The 14,361-nt window shown below is 36.3% G+C and overlaps 1 protein-coding gene across 2 annotated transcripts in view; it reads right to left on the minus strand.

Moving 5' to 3' along the window:
• Positions 1–3,261: 3,261 nt before the first annotated feature.
• The window catches only part of cpne7 (copine VII), an 80,117-nt gene continuing 69,017 nt past the window's right edge, over positions 3,262–14,361 (minus strand). For both annotated transcript variants that reach the window (XM_051901145.1, XM_051901146.1), the window contains 3 exons: positions 13,924–14,057; positions 10,378–10,614; positions 3,262–6,977 (listed from right to left, as the gene is read on the minus strand). In XM_051901145.1, coding sequence (XP_051757105.1) covers positions 6,837–6,977; positions 10,378–10,614; positions 13,924–14,057 — 512 coding nt within the window. In that variant the 3' untranslated portion in view covers positions 3,262–6,836. The remainder of the gene's footprint in view (positions 6,978–10,377; positions 10,615–13,923; positions 14,058–14,361) is intronic.

Here is a 14,361-nt window from a genome sequence, read left to right on the forward strand (position 1 = left end):
AAATACGAGACGCCATAGAAGAACCATTCTGGTTTCCCCAAAGAAACTTACAGTGAACAGTTCTAATCATTTTAATAATCTAAAGAACATTTTTTTCCACAATGAAGAACCCTTTTGTGAGATGGAAAGATTCCATTGATGTTAAATTTTCTTCATGGAACCATAGATGCCAATAGAGAACCTTTATTTTTAAGAGTGTACTCAACTAAACCAGACATGCATAACATTTGAGTCCATGATTGATAATTAGAAAAGCCCGTTGTTTTAACTCCAGGCAATTTTAACTGATTATTATCTTAATCATTTGAGCAATAATTGCAATATAATTCACTTTCTTTGAAGTGTAGTTCTTCAAAACACCAGTTCTAAGGTCTAAATGGGCCTTACATTTACCTGTTAATATGTAGACTGACTATTCCACATAAAGATATCTGCATGAGAGTGAATGGAAATAAAGCAGCACCTATACACTGCAAAAATGACCTGGAATTATAATGCTTTAAAATGCTGTGCATTGCCTGGGTTGATTCTAGATGCACATTTGATGCTTTTTTGATGTTTATGTAATGACAGATGTGGCTTCTGCGCTTTTTTGATGTTTATGTAATGACAGATGTGGCTTCTGCTTAGATACATTTATGTTGCTGGATGCATTTAAAGTACCACCACAGATAATAAAATAAAACAATTTCCTGGAACCAGCAATATTACTCAGATTTCAATAGAATGTGACCAAAATGTATTCCCAATCTCAAGTTTCACAGATTTGCAACCAAAATTGCAAACAATAATGGGTCATTCCTACAGTTTTGTGGATTTTTTTGTCCCCATGAAACAGCATATTTTACATAAAATTGTAATAAATTTTTATGTCACATGGCTTTTCATGCATAGATGTACCCTAATTAACACAAATTCATAATGATTTAGTACCAAAGAACACTATTTGAAGCACTTGACAGGCAAATTCCCTTGTCCCCAATCATGTTTTCTCAAATTCACTTTGAAATAAAGGTTGTATATATAATTCTAAATTAGCATTTTAAAGTATTAATATATACATTTCCTTATTCTCTTTGACATAAAATACAATTTATCATGATACATATTTTAATGTAAAACCATTAGTTTATGTCCCTTAAACTCCAGTCCACCCTGTTACATTGGTGCTACTTGCCCTTTAAAATCTTAAACATATGCCCTAAATCACGACTTGCTTGAAGTGACATCATTACTTGGAGGGAAAGCAACTCTAATAACAAATTAAGAATAATTCATAAACGTTTGTCTCTTTTCCTCATTTTTACGTGAATACTTTTTGTGCACAAAAACAAAACAAAAATAATGACTTTATTCAACAATTTCTTCTCTTCCCTGTCAGTCTCCTACGCTGTTGATGTTGTACACGCATTGCAACGCTTCCAGGTAGGAGACTGACAGGGAAGAGAAGAAATTGTTGAATAAAGTCAATATTTTTGTTTACAAAAATGTTCTTGTTGCTTTATAAAATTAAGGTTGAAGCATTGTATTCACATGGACTATTTTAACAATGTCTTTACTACCTTTCTGGGCCTTGAAAGTGGTAATTAAATTGCTGTCTATGGAGGAGTCGGAGAGGTCTCAGATTTCATCAAAAATATCTTAATTTGTGTTTCAAAGATGAACAAAGGTCTTACGGGTATGGAACGACATGAGGGTGAGTAATTAATTACATAAATTAAATTTTTGGGTAAACTAACCCTTTAATAGCTTAAAACATAATGTGTACCCCATTGTGTTAAATTATACTGGACATGAAAATGTTTCTTTTTTAAAATTGATTTTATAGATTTATTAAAAATCTTCCTAAATGTTAATCTTCTGCTAGCATGTTGTTCTTTCCTAGCTAGTATGCCTTTATTAGCCTTAAAATGCCCATCCTGTTATGGTCCACCCTGTTACACATTGCATTGTAAATATGTCATGTAACAGGGTGGATAAATGCCATGAAATGTGAAATTTTAAATATTTGGTCAAGATAATTAGGTTATACTAGCCTTAGTCTCAGCCTCAGCCGTCACCCCCACGGACTGTTGGCTGAACATCTGATGCACAAGGCACACAAAATGAGAAACACTTTGGGAGTTTTGAAGTTGTCATCTGATTGGTTGAATTCTTCAAGATTTCCAGGAGACGTGTGTGTCGCGTTGTTTAACGGTCCGCCTGGAAACAAAGCCATCGTGATGCCTAACCCCCTCATGGAAGAAGAAAGCTGTCGTGACACCAAACCCCCTCATGGAAGAAGAAAGCTTTTGTGATGCCAAACCCCCTCATGGAAGAAGAAAGCCGTTGTGTGGTTGTGTGTAACGGGTGAGTACAGTAAGCTTGCACAACGCTCTTGAAAAAATTTTAGATGCACGTCGGTCTATTATCGTAGGCACATCGACTTTACATTTTCACGCCCCTAAACATGACGCGGAACAAAACAAACTGTGATTGGATTCTTTACATGTCAGTCAGACGTCCTCTTGGGCAGTCCTTTCCCAATGAAAGCTGTGATGGAGTCCAGACCTTCTGCCGTCAGTCTGAAGGTCTGGCTGCACAAGACTATACTAGCCTAACTTGACCAGTGTGCTTTTATGATAGGCAGACATTTTCTCATTTTTTGTGCTAAGACTAAAAATAAATTTAATTTTAAAAATGTTTTCAACTAACATGCTCAGACCAAAATCCACCAAACTAGTTAGTTAAAAGTTTGGACACACTTAATTGAAAAGTTTACATGATCTTAAAACTTGTTTAAAGGGTTAGTTCACCCAAAAATGAAAATTCTCTCAAAATTTACTCACTCTCATGTTCTTTTAAACTTTTATTAAAATGTAACGGGTGAGTTGGTCTAAGTCATCAATGCAATTTAACTCTTTCCTTGCCATTAATGAGATTTTTTTCATCATTTATGACACAACACTTCCCCACCTGTTCTTCTGGCAATCCATGTTTTCACTGTTATAGGCATCTTCTGAAAGAGTACAGAATCTCCTGATCCAAAAACAAGCAAAGAAGAAGCAGAAACAAGCGACAGAAGCTTTGCTTACACACATGTAAGCTAACACAATCATCAAACATCCAACAGCATATAAATCAAAACTGGCTATAACGCTACCAAATGAAATGTTGAACCCATGAAGAGGTATAGGACTGTTCAAGCTGTGGGGGTGTTTTGATCATTGTTCTGAATCCAATCTGGATGTAGCCTTTGCACAATGACACACCACCATTCAGTCAAATTACTAAAAGATTTATTAGCCTCGATGCAGAAGTCTAGACTACAGGAAACGGGCTGGTGCAACAGCAGACTCGCTTCCAACAAAATAACACTGAAAGAAATCAGACAGGTACATTTCAACACAGAGGAGTGCATGCAGTAAATCACAGCTTTTGAAAGAGATAGTTCCAGTGGTGTCACTGGCTCAAATCAAAGCATTGTTAAAGCATAGATGAGACAAAATATGTTCAAATGACTCCTCTTGCTCCCTGTGATCCAGCGCATTTGACAGTAATAACAATACAGTTTAATGAAGATTTCTTTTTGGACAGCATGATCTGCCTATCTTTTCAATGCTTTAGGATGCAGCTGACTTAATTTGTTACCTAATATCTCTGAGGTCTGTATGAATATCTAAAGCTGCAATGACCTCAGGCTGCAAGAAAATACCACCAGGGTGATGACCCATATTTCAAACGAATAGCAGAAGGAAACTCATGCTCAACATTTTCCTCTCCTTCTGCTACTATGTGGCAGAGTAGCACCTCGAAAAAGAGGGAGCAAACTTCACCCCGGGATACACTCAACATGCAAATGCAGTCCATTTGGAAATGGATTAAAAAGACAAGCAAAGAAAAGAAAGAAGTATTAATAAATGCTATGTACAAGACCACTGCGCAAATTGGAATAGGCTACATGTACAGTTCAAAAAGCCATTTCAGAAACAGCAACATTTTAAGATCTGGCGACTTTCATTTACATAACCATATCACAATGGAATGATAATGTTGCAGTTGTGCAATACAGGCTTCAGAATAGCAGACAGAGAGAGGTTTCGTTTGTGCTCTTGTATAGATGTGTACTAAGCACATCATACATGTGACACTTTTCAGTTTTAACTCAAGGCTATGCTATAATCTTAAGAGCAAGAAGATTCTGTGCCCAAAATCGTAAATGACTATATATACCCTGTTAATGGAGAACTCGAAACTTGCACTTAAAAAAGAAGTGTACATTCAATAAACACTTTAAAATGATTTTCTCTTGCAGTCAAGATGCAGTACATTATCATATGCCAGTCAGTTTTGTTGAAGGAACTGTGACAAACTGTTTAACAGATATATAATGCTGGATAACATAGAGACAGTTTCTCTCTGGTTGTATGAAAGGTTGCAAGTCAACAGTTTATTGAGAGGGCAGGTATTTTTGTGCTAGGCAATACTGAATATGATTTCTTATTATGAAGTTGTCAGTGTTCATCCAATTAAGTTTACCTACTGTAATAGGTAAATATAGCCATCACTGTTTGTTTAGTGTTAGTAATTGAAGTCATGCATGTACTGTAGAACTGTGCAGCCATCCATGTTTGACATGGATATTGTTCAGTCAGCCTGTAGTTTGATGTAAACTCTGTGTGTACGTCAATGTCACTAAACAGCAGTCAATTAAACAGTAGGCTGCATCTGTGTGAGTGCCACTGCCACCCAAACATCAGAATAAAAACAGAACTTTACGCTTATCACTTTTCATATTCACTTTGCCTGCATTTTGTTTTATCACATATAATGTGGCTACCCTTGTGAAAAATAGGTACACTTTATCATACTTTTAAAGAGTACTTATTACAGAAATAATATACTTTAAAAGAATATACTTAAGTGTGAACTCAGCGTAATGTTTGCATTGCAATAAGATGTAATTGCATCTTATTTACAATTAAATGAAAATGTATTATAGTTTAAATTTATATTAAATTCAATTGGCTGAACACTGACTGTTTTCTGGCCCACTTCAGTAGGACTTAAGTACATATTTATATGTAATTTCATAATTATTTCTGTTGTCTTTGAAATATGGTATAAAGTATGGTAAGTTACCATTAAATTACAGTAAATTAAAATATACTTTAATGTATTTTTTATTGAAACTCGTATGTCATACATTTAAATATATTTGTAATGATGAAGTTGCAATTTAGTACATTTTAAATATATTAACTGCATAACACGTTACAGTTAAAATTAGAATCAAGCACTTTACATGCGCTTTAGTATGTTAGTCAACACATTAAAATAAGTGTACTTTTTTAAAAACACAAAAGATTAGAAACTTTTAATTTGATATTATTACAAAGTGTACTTTTTAAAAGTGTACTTAAGTGTGTTAAGAAACATTCATAAAAGTGGACTCTCTTTAAGTACACTTAAGTTGCCGTTTATTTCATTAATATTATATCATCTACAAGTATATATATATATATTTTTTAAATATATACTTTTAAGATTTGAAGTACACTACAAGTGGACATTCAATACAATAAAGCACATTTTTTCACAAGGGAAGATATGCCATACAGTACATAGTTTGGGGTGGACTATCTGTTTGGCAGTGTTGAAACAGTTCTGTTTGGTTCTGCTAACGGCACAAAAATTATACTTCTATTTTTTAATTAGAGCAGAGATTTGTACACGTCTCTCATGATTGACACAGTGCCTGTGGCAATGTTCAACTGTTTCCACAAACCATTTAAACAGGGAAAGAATATCAATTAATGTACATTTGAATAAGAGCATTGGTGCAGAGACACACAATATGATGACTAGGGATGTGAACAAAACATTTTCAAAGATTCTTAGGTAACCTACTGACTGTATAATTCCTGTATAAGTCCTGTATAATTAGGCTGGCTTCATTTTCACCAATCAGACGTGTTTGTTATGGGATGTTAACAGATGCATTCAAGTTAGACATAATAGAATGAAACAGGTCTCAAGATACATTTTTAAAAGGTATTTTTCTGAAAAACTCTTTTTAACTTGACACAGCATCTTAAGACTGCTCATGGCGTAAGATGCTTAAAAAACAGCATGTCTGCATGTGTATGGCTGTTGCACCGGTGCTTTACAGGCGATGGATTTAAAGACGCAAGTTTTCCAAGTGGGTTTCACCGTGCAAATTGTCAAACAGCGCTCTGTCAGCATGCTAATTAAAGCACCACTGCTAAAATATTTAACTAGTTGACCTGACTAATTGACTAGTCAGTTGATGACCATTTTCACACCCTTTATCTTTACATCAAAATGATCATGATTTTAGCTATGAAGTATGCATATTTGTCCAGCAAAACCAAAGCATTCAGTCAATGTACATGCAATTATCTATAGAATAATTCTTCATATTACATTGTACGTTTGCGGCCAGTTCTTTTCCAGTTCTCCGGGAGTCCAGAAATGAAAGGAGCTCACAGGCAGTCTTCGAAAGCTCTGAAGGACATACAAAACAGCAGAATGCAGAAGTGTCCTTGTGCAGTTGAAAAGAGTCAGCGGGGATCAGAAGGCTTGTGGTGCTGATGGGAATTCAATGTACTGTCAGCCCTGTCTGAAAAGGACTCCGGTTTGCATGCTGGGGGAGCAGTCATGGTGTCAAGGGTAAGATCAGCCACCAAGATCCAAACCGTCAGTCATGTATGAACACCTTATGAATGAACAAAAAGTAGTCAATGTACTGTATTTTGTGGCAGAGCAGCCCTGTCCCAGCTCTCACTCTTTGCAGTACCGTGGAGGAGTACAGGGCTTGACCGGAGGCTTGAGTGTTATTCAGGTGTGTTGGCGATGGAGTTGGGGGTCGAATTCAACACTGGGTTCATGGGCGGTATGGCCTTGTGACTGAAGTACTCCACTACCTGTTTAGGCACCTCCGCAAGGACACACTTGGCCAGTGCAGCTGGTGAAGCCTGCAAAAGTTACACTTTTATTGACCTCCGTGATGGGAAAAAATATTAACAATAGTGAAAAAGAGCAAATCAACCAAATTCATGGTCAATTGTGTTCAAACAAAGAGATGAGGAAAGTATAATTTGTGATTTAAATTGTTTGGTAGAGAGCCAAGCAGCAGGCTGTTGAGAGTATTTACACATTTTTAATCCTCGCTTCTCTAAAATTATTGTTTTTCTGTTTGTTTTTTTCTGGCTGTGTACATCAGTGGAGGGAACAAACCGCTCTTGTGGAGAAAATTTCTGCACCACTGGCATATGCTGGTTCGCCTCGATGCCTGCATCATTCACCAACGCAGCATATCATTTATGTAAGGCATCCGTGACTGTGTTACATTTACTTTTCAAATTTTAAGGACATAAAAAGTATTACAATGTATTAATTTTTGTTTCCAAAGGCCTTAAATTGTAATTATACAATTAGGTACTGAGTAATATTAATTAACGACATGTACTTACTATAGGGTTATGTTTTGATTTAGGGTTAGTTCCTTGTAATTATGCATAATTTACTGATATTACTATAGCAAGTACATGTAATGTGTAACATGGACACTGTAAAATAAAGTGTTACCCAAAACACATTTGCTGCTATTGAAGTGGGATACGGGTAAGGTTAGGGACAGGTTTGGTGGTATGGGTAGGTTTAAGGGTGGGTTAAGGTGTAAGAGATGGGTCAATAGTGTAATTATAGATAGAATTACACAAATTAATTACAGCTGTAATTACATGCAGGTATTTTTAAGTATAAGTACAATGTATATCATAAATGTAGACAAAAAGTGCATTGTATTAAATGATTAATTTAAATGTAAGTACATAGTAGTGAAAGACAATTAATATAAAGTGGGACCTGTATTTTCCAGATTATTACTATTTATGAAAGTCTGCTTCTTCCCCAGAGTAAATAAAATAACAAGTTCTCTGACTTTATTTCTATATACAGTAATAGTGACTTTATATCTACCAGTTGTGACTGTACAGTATATCTCGCAATGCATTTTTGTTTCTCATAACTGCTACTTTATATTTCACAGTGCGACTATATTTCAGAATTGCAACTTTATATCTTTTAATCTTAACTTTATTTCTCAGAATTTGCAACTTTACATCTCATACTTGCAAATATAACCTCACTGGCCACTTTCTTAGGTACACCTGTTCAACAACTCGTTAACGCAAATATGTAATCAGCATTTAGGCATGTAGAGATGGTCAAGATGATCTGCTGAAGTTCAAACTGAACATCAGAACGGGGAAGAAAGATGACTTTGTGAAAGTGACTTTGAACGTGGCATGGTTGTTGGCGCCAGACGGACTGGTCTGAGTATTTCAGAAACTGCTGATCTACTGGTATTTTCACTCACAACCATCTGTAGGGTTTACTGAGAATGGTCAGAAAAAGAGAAAATACCCAGTGAGCGGCAGTTCTGTGGGCGAAAATGCCTTGTTGATGTCAGAGGTCAGAGGAGAATGGCCAGACTAGTTTGAGCTGATAGAAAGACAACAGTAAGGCTGTGTGCCCACCAAAGCATTTTCCCCCACGGCTAGTGTATTTTTCCAATAGTTTTCAATGGGAGCGCCGTGAGCACCTATTTCATGCTGAAGCGCTGAGCGCTCGTTTTTTACCGGTTACCAAATGTTGAAGAATGTTCAACTTTGGGTAAAACGCAGCGCTCATCTCTGTCACTTTGTACCCAGCCGTCCAATCACAGTAGAGGAGGGGCAGGACAAATACGACACCAACAAAAGCCACATTCTGCTTAACTCATGTCAACAGATGATAACAACAAGCATAATAATGAAACAAAATAATTTAAAACAAGAACCAGAGCAAATACTTTACATTGTATCAACATTTTATATAAAAACAGTACAGAAACAAACTATCTGTGAAATGAGATACTAGAAACACTTCAGTGGATATTCCGTATCATAGCAAGCAAAGCGTCTCAACTGAAAGAAAGATAAAGCGCAGCTGGCTAAAAACGCTTTGGTGGACACACGGCCTAATTCAAATAACCACTCATTACAACCGAGGTTCAGAAGAGCATCTCTGAACACACAACACGTCCAACCTTGAAGCAGATGGGCTACAACAACAGAAGACACACCGGTGACATTCCTGTCAGCTGAGAACAAGAAACTGAGGCTACAGTTCACACGGGCTGACCAAAACTAGACAATAGAAGACTGGAAAAATGTCGCCTGGTCTGATGATTCTCGATTTCTGCTGCAACATTCAGATGGTAGGATCAGAATTTGGAGTAAACAACATGAAAGCGTGGATCCATCCTGCCTTGTATCAGCGGTTCAGGCTGCTGGTGGTGTAATGGTGTGTTGGATATTTTCTTGGCCCACTGGGCCTCTTAGTACCAATTGAGCATTGTTTAAATGCCACAGCCTATCTGAGTATTGTTGTTGACCATGTCCATCCCTTTATGGCCACAGTGTACCATCGTCTGATGGCTACTTCCAGCAGAATAACACTCCATGTCACAAAGCTCAAATAATCTCAAACTGGTTTCTTGAACATGACAGTAAGTTCACTAGACTCAAATGTCCTCCACAGTCACCAGATCTCAATCCAATAGAGCAGCTTTGGGATATGGTGAAACAGGAGATTCACATCATGGATGTGCAGCTGACAAATCTACAACAACTGCATGATGCTATCATGACAATTTGGACCATAATTGCTGAGGAATATTTTCAGCATCTTGTTGAATCGATGCCATGATTCAAAAGAGGTCCAACCCGGTACTAGCAAGGTGTACCTAATCAAGTGGCTGGTGTAAATTTCACAATGTGATTTTTTATTTTCAAATGTATTTTTGTTAACACTTTATTTTAGGGTCTTTTAACTAGTTGCTTATTAGCTTGCATATTACTAGAATATTGGCTGTTTATTAGTAATTATTAAGCCTTATTCTACATTCTTAATCCTACCCAATACCTAAACATAACAACTACCTTACTAACTATTAGTAAGCAGTAAAGGTAGGAGTTTATTGAGGGAAAAGTCGTAGTTAATAGTTTATATGTGTTCCCTATGCTAAAGTGTTACTGTATTTTTATTTTCAAATTTATTTATTTTAATATTTTAATCTGAGGTGGAGTCTTGATTACTTAATATAAATATTTTTGATAGGGTGAAGATTAAAATAACTGCTGCTTAACTTATGTTTTTGTATTTTATTGCATTTGTATATTATAATATAAATATTATATAATTTTTTTTAATGAATTAGATTTCAAGTTTAATTCTGCAAATCGCAGATATCCTCTTTCTGAGCAACAGGATCTACAATAGCACATGTACCTTCATTTGCAAATTCCCAGTGACTGACAAAAAACTAACCGTTTTAAAGTCTCTGAAGGGCACAAACTGGACAATGTCCCTCAAGACAGGTTCCCCTTTGGGTGAGCGCAGGACTCCATCATCTCCATCGAGGATCTGCATGTCCGTGAAGTCGGCGTTTCCCACTCCCACTATGATGATGGACATAGGCTGGTAGGAGGCCCGAACGATGGCCTCCCGTGTATCGGCCATGTCTGTTACCACCCCGTCTGTGAGGATCAGCAGGATATGATATAGCTGGCAGAGAAAAGGGTTGTTATCAGGTATTTTGTTTTATTTTTACACTGTTATAAACATGTCTGGAGCTCATCCACTAAGCACTTAATTTCTAGGAAAAATGGAAAAATGAAAATTCTGTCATTATTTACTGAGCCTCATGTCATTCTAAACCTGCATTATTTTTTCAGCGGAACAAAAAAATCCATTTGTTTAGCATAAAAAAGCCCCCCGAAAAGCAAAAAAAAAAAAAAAAAAAAAACTCTATAAAAGATTGTGTTGTGCAGAAAAAAATAACAGCATTTGGGTTTAGAACAACATGAGTGTGAGTTAATAAAAACTGAATTTTAATTTATGGGTGAACTGTCCCTTTAAATGCCTCGATAGTAATGAACAGAACATGAGATACATTCTAAAATAGGCAGTCACTGGGCTAAAATTAGCAATATTTACTGGCCTGAACATCCCCGGGGTCTGGCCAACATTAAACATGCAAAGTCTACATTTTGAATGAATGGCCTGGTTTCTGAACATTGATCTCACTGAGCTCGTTTACTGAAAAATGATCACTTTTAGGGAAGGGGTGATCTAAGATTAAATAATAAATGAAGATCATCACAAGGACATAGTGTGTAGAAGACAGAAAGAAAATAGGGCAATGCATAGAAAATTGCTAAGCCTGAGGGCAAATATTTGACCCGAGACCATTAAATGACATGTAAAGTGACTTAATAGAATTCTAAATTGATTGTAGTTGCGTTAATTACCAAAACAGCCCTCAAGATAATAAGCTGAAAACACTATAAAATGTCTTATTTGGACCTTGTCTAAATTTCTAAGGTTATGTGCACAAACCAATGACATGGGGTTGGGGGTGGTTGGGAACAAGGATAGTCAGAGGCAAAATTCATTAAACCACTTTAGAGAGTGCAAGGCACAAAATCCTGTTTTTATTCAAATTTCACCTACAGTCCAGAAACTAAATTAACTTCACCTGCATATTTCATCATGAATATGTAAATGTAATAACCCAAAATAAAGTCTTTTTTAAAAATTATTTTTTTCATTGAAAGTACAAACACTGTCTTTTCAATTCAAATTTGGAAAAGACAGAAACCATCATTGCTATTTGCATGATGAAATTAAAACTGCAATATTATTGCTAGGGACTCAAAGCCAAATACCTCATTTAGAAAGGCACAAATGAGGAATTCTATTGAATAATATAAGCTGTAATATTCGTTAGACTAATTATCCAACAAGTATGGAAGCTCGTTTCCGCCAGGAAATAAAAAATAAAAAAGGTAATTGCAACTTTTTATCTCACAATTCAGACTTTTTTCTTGCAATTGCGAGTTTATATCTCACAATTCTGACTTTCTCAGAATTGCGAGATATAAACGTACAGTTATGAGTTATAAAATAAGAATTGAGTGATATAAAGTCAGAACTGCGTGATATAAAGTCAGAATTGTGAGTTTATATCTCTCAATTCTGACTTTATAAGATGCATTTGTGAGTTTATATCTCGCAATTCTGAGTAAAAAAGTCAGAATTGTGAGTTATAAAGTCAGAATTGCGTGATAAAAACTTTAAACAAGCATAAAGTGGTATTTTTAATGACCATCTAATATTACAGCACAATGGTGAGTGTGTAAAGCCAGCGTGACTAAGGCTTTGTCCACACTAATACTTTTTAATTTGAAACACATCTTTTTCTCTCTGTTTTGGCCTTCCGTCCACACTGAGACGTCATTTTTTCCTTTGGAAACGCTCTCCCAAGTGGATACATTTGAAAACACAGCTTTCGCATTGTAGTGTGGACTGTGAAAACAGAGGTTTTCGAAAACGATGATGCATGTTTAGTTATGCGATGCATATTGTACTGATAGATAGCTATGTTTATACTGGTATTGTGCCTGTTAAGTGCAATTCACTTTTACACTGTTGCTAAAGATATGTTACTATGTACGCTCTTCATATCACAGTCAAACTTCATATCAAAGATGACAGAAGTGTTCCTCTCGATAGCTGTCCTGCGGCAATACATGAGGGAGTTTGCGTTTTAGACCAAACATATAATGGTGATTGAGTGTGACCTGGACTCATCAGTGAATGGAGAGTTATTTTGCTAAATATAATGATCCTGCCTGAAGAATTGCGTGAGGACTTTATTACAGTATGTCTGCACCATCTGTGTCATCTCATTGAGCTTTTATGAGGATTTATGCTTGGACAGTAAGGTGAACCGAGCTTTTTTCCAATGTTTCAGTAGCTATGTTTCCATCCAAAGTTGCGTATTTAACTTATGCACAAATTGTGAATATCGCATAAAACATTTGCGACTAAAGTACTGTTTCCATTCAGCGAGTCAAAGAGAACAAAAACGTCACTTCCTGATACACTGGCGCTAAATATCACTAAGAAAAATGGGTTTCTGCAATAGAAGCCATTATATATAATAATTTTCATATATAATAAATTATTTGCGCCTCAGAGCATGCAGATGAAACGCAATAAACGCTGTCATGTTATCTTGCATTCAGATGCCTGGTATTTGTGAACGCAATCGTGTGAGACGCTTCAGGGAGGGAATTAAACTGAACCACTTTAACAACAGACTGCTCAGGCATTACAGAATGACCAAAAACAGCATTTCAGATGCGAGATCCGATCCGCTGGTTGGTCCAGTTATGCTGTCACATTGCAAAGTCACATCTTTTTTGATGCGCATCAAGGAATTTATTCGGGAAATTATACATTTACAAGTACTGAGTAATAATAATTAACTACATATACTTACTATAGGGTAGGGTTAGAATTTGGGTTTGGCTTAGGGTTAGTTGCATGTAATTATGCACAATTTATACTATAATAGCTACATGTTACGTGTAACAAGGACACTGTAAATAAAGCGTTATAGCCACACCCCTAATTACTGCCCATATAAAGCCGGTGGCTAATGTAATTTAATTTTTAAAAGAATGTTTGTGTACATTTTTGAGTAATCAAGGTACTAGTAATTCATTAAATAATGAAGACGCACATATCCAGACACGCACTTTCTGCATTTCAAAGTCCCTAACTAAATTTTGTAGAAAATTTTTACTCAGACTGAAAGACTGAAATAGTGTTTATATAGTATTTTCTTGTAAAACATACTCTAGTAATCTTTGTTTTATCTACAACTTCGAAAAATCATTTTAACAGTACTTTTACAGTACTCCCAGTGTTTTCGCCCTTACCTGATTGCACAATTCCTTTAGCGATTCCAGTATTCATTTTTAGTGAAATTCCCCTTCAGTAAACAGAAACTTCAAAGATACTCACAGAAGCGTCTTTGATGGGTTCTCTCCCAGCCGCCAGTTTAGCTATTCTGCTGATGATGGGAGCCACATTAGTGGGACCGTAGAGCTGGATCTTGGGCAGGCAGTTTTGGTAGGCTTCCACGACCCCCTGGATCTCTGATCAGAGAGAGAGGGAACACGGCTATCACTTCTGTTCTGGAGGCTTATTTGTATTTCTCTCTGTCTCGACGGGTTTCTGAGAGCAGTGCTGAAGTATTGGCAGCAAAAGCAACAGATTTTGGGATCAAATCAGTGGAGCGACTGAGCTGGAACTCTTCATCTTCTGCAGAAATGTGAAAGGACTGAAGCAAGCCCAAGATTTTTCACAGTCTTCACACATTCCCTTTGAGTGTTAAAGGAATTGTTCACCCAGAAATTAAAATTTGGTCATTATTTACTCTCCCTCATGTCGTTCCAAAAC

Source organism: Ctenopharyngodon idella, chromosome 7 (genome assembly GCF_019924925.1).
Source record: "Ctenopharyngodon idella isolate HZGC_01 chromosome 7, HZGC01, whole genome shotgun sequence".
Classification (NCBI taxonomy): Eukaryota; Metazoa; Chordata; class Actinopteri; order Cypriniformes; family Xenocyprididae; genus Ctenopharyngodon; species Ctenopharyngodon idella.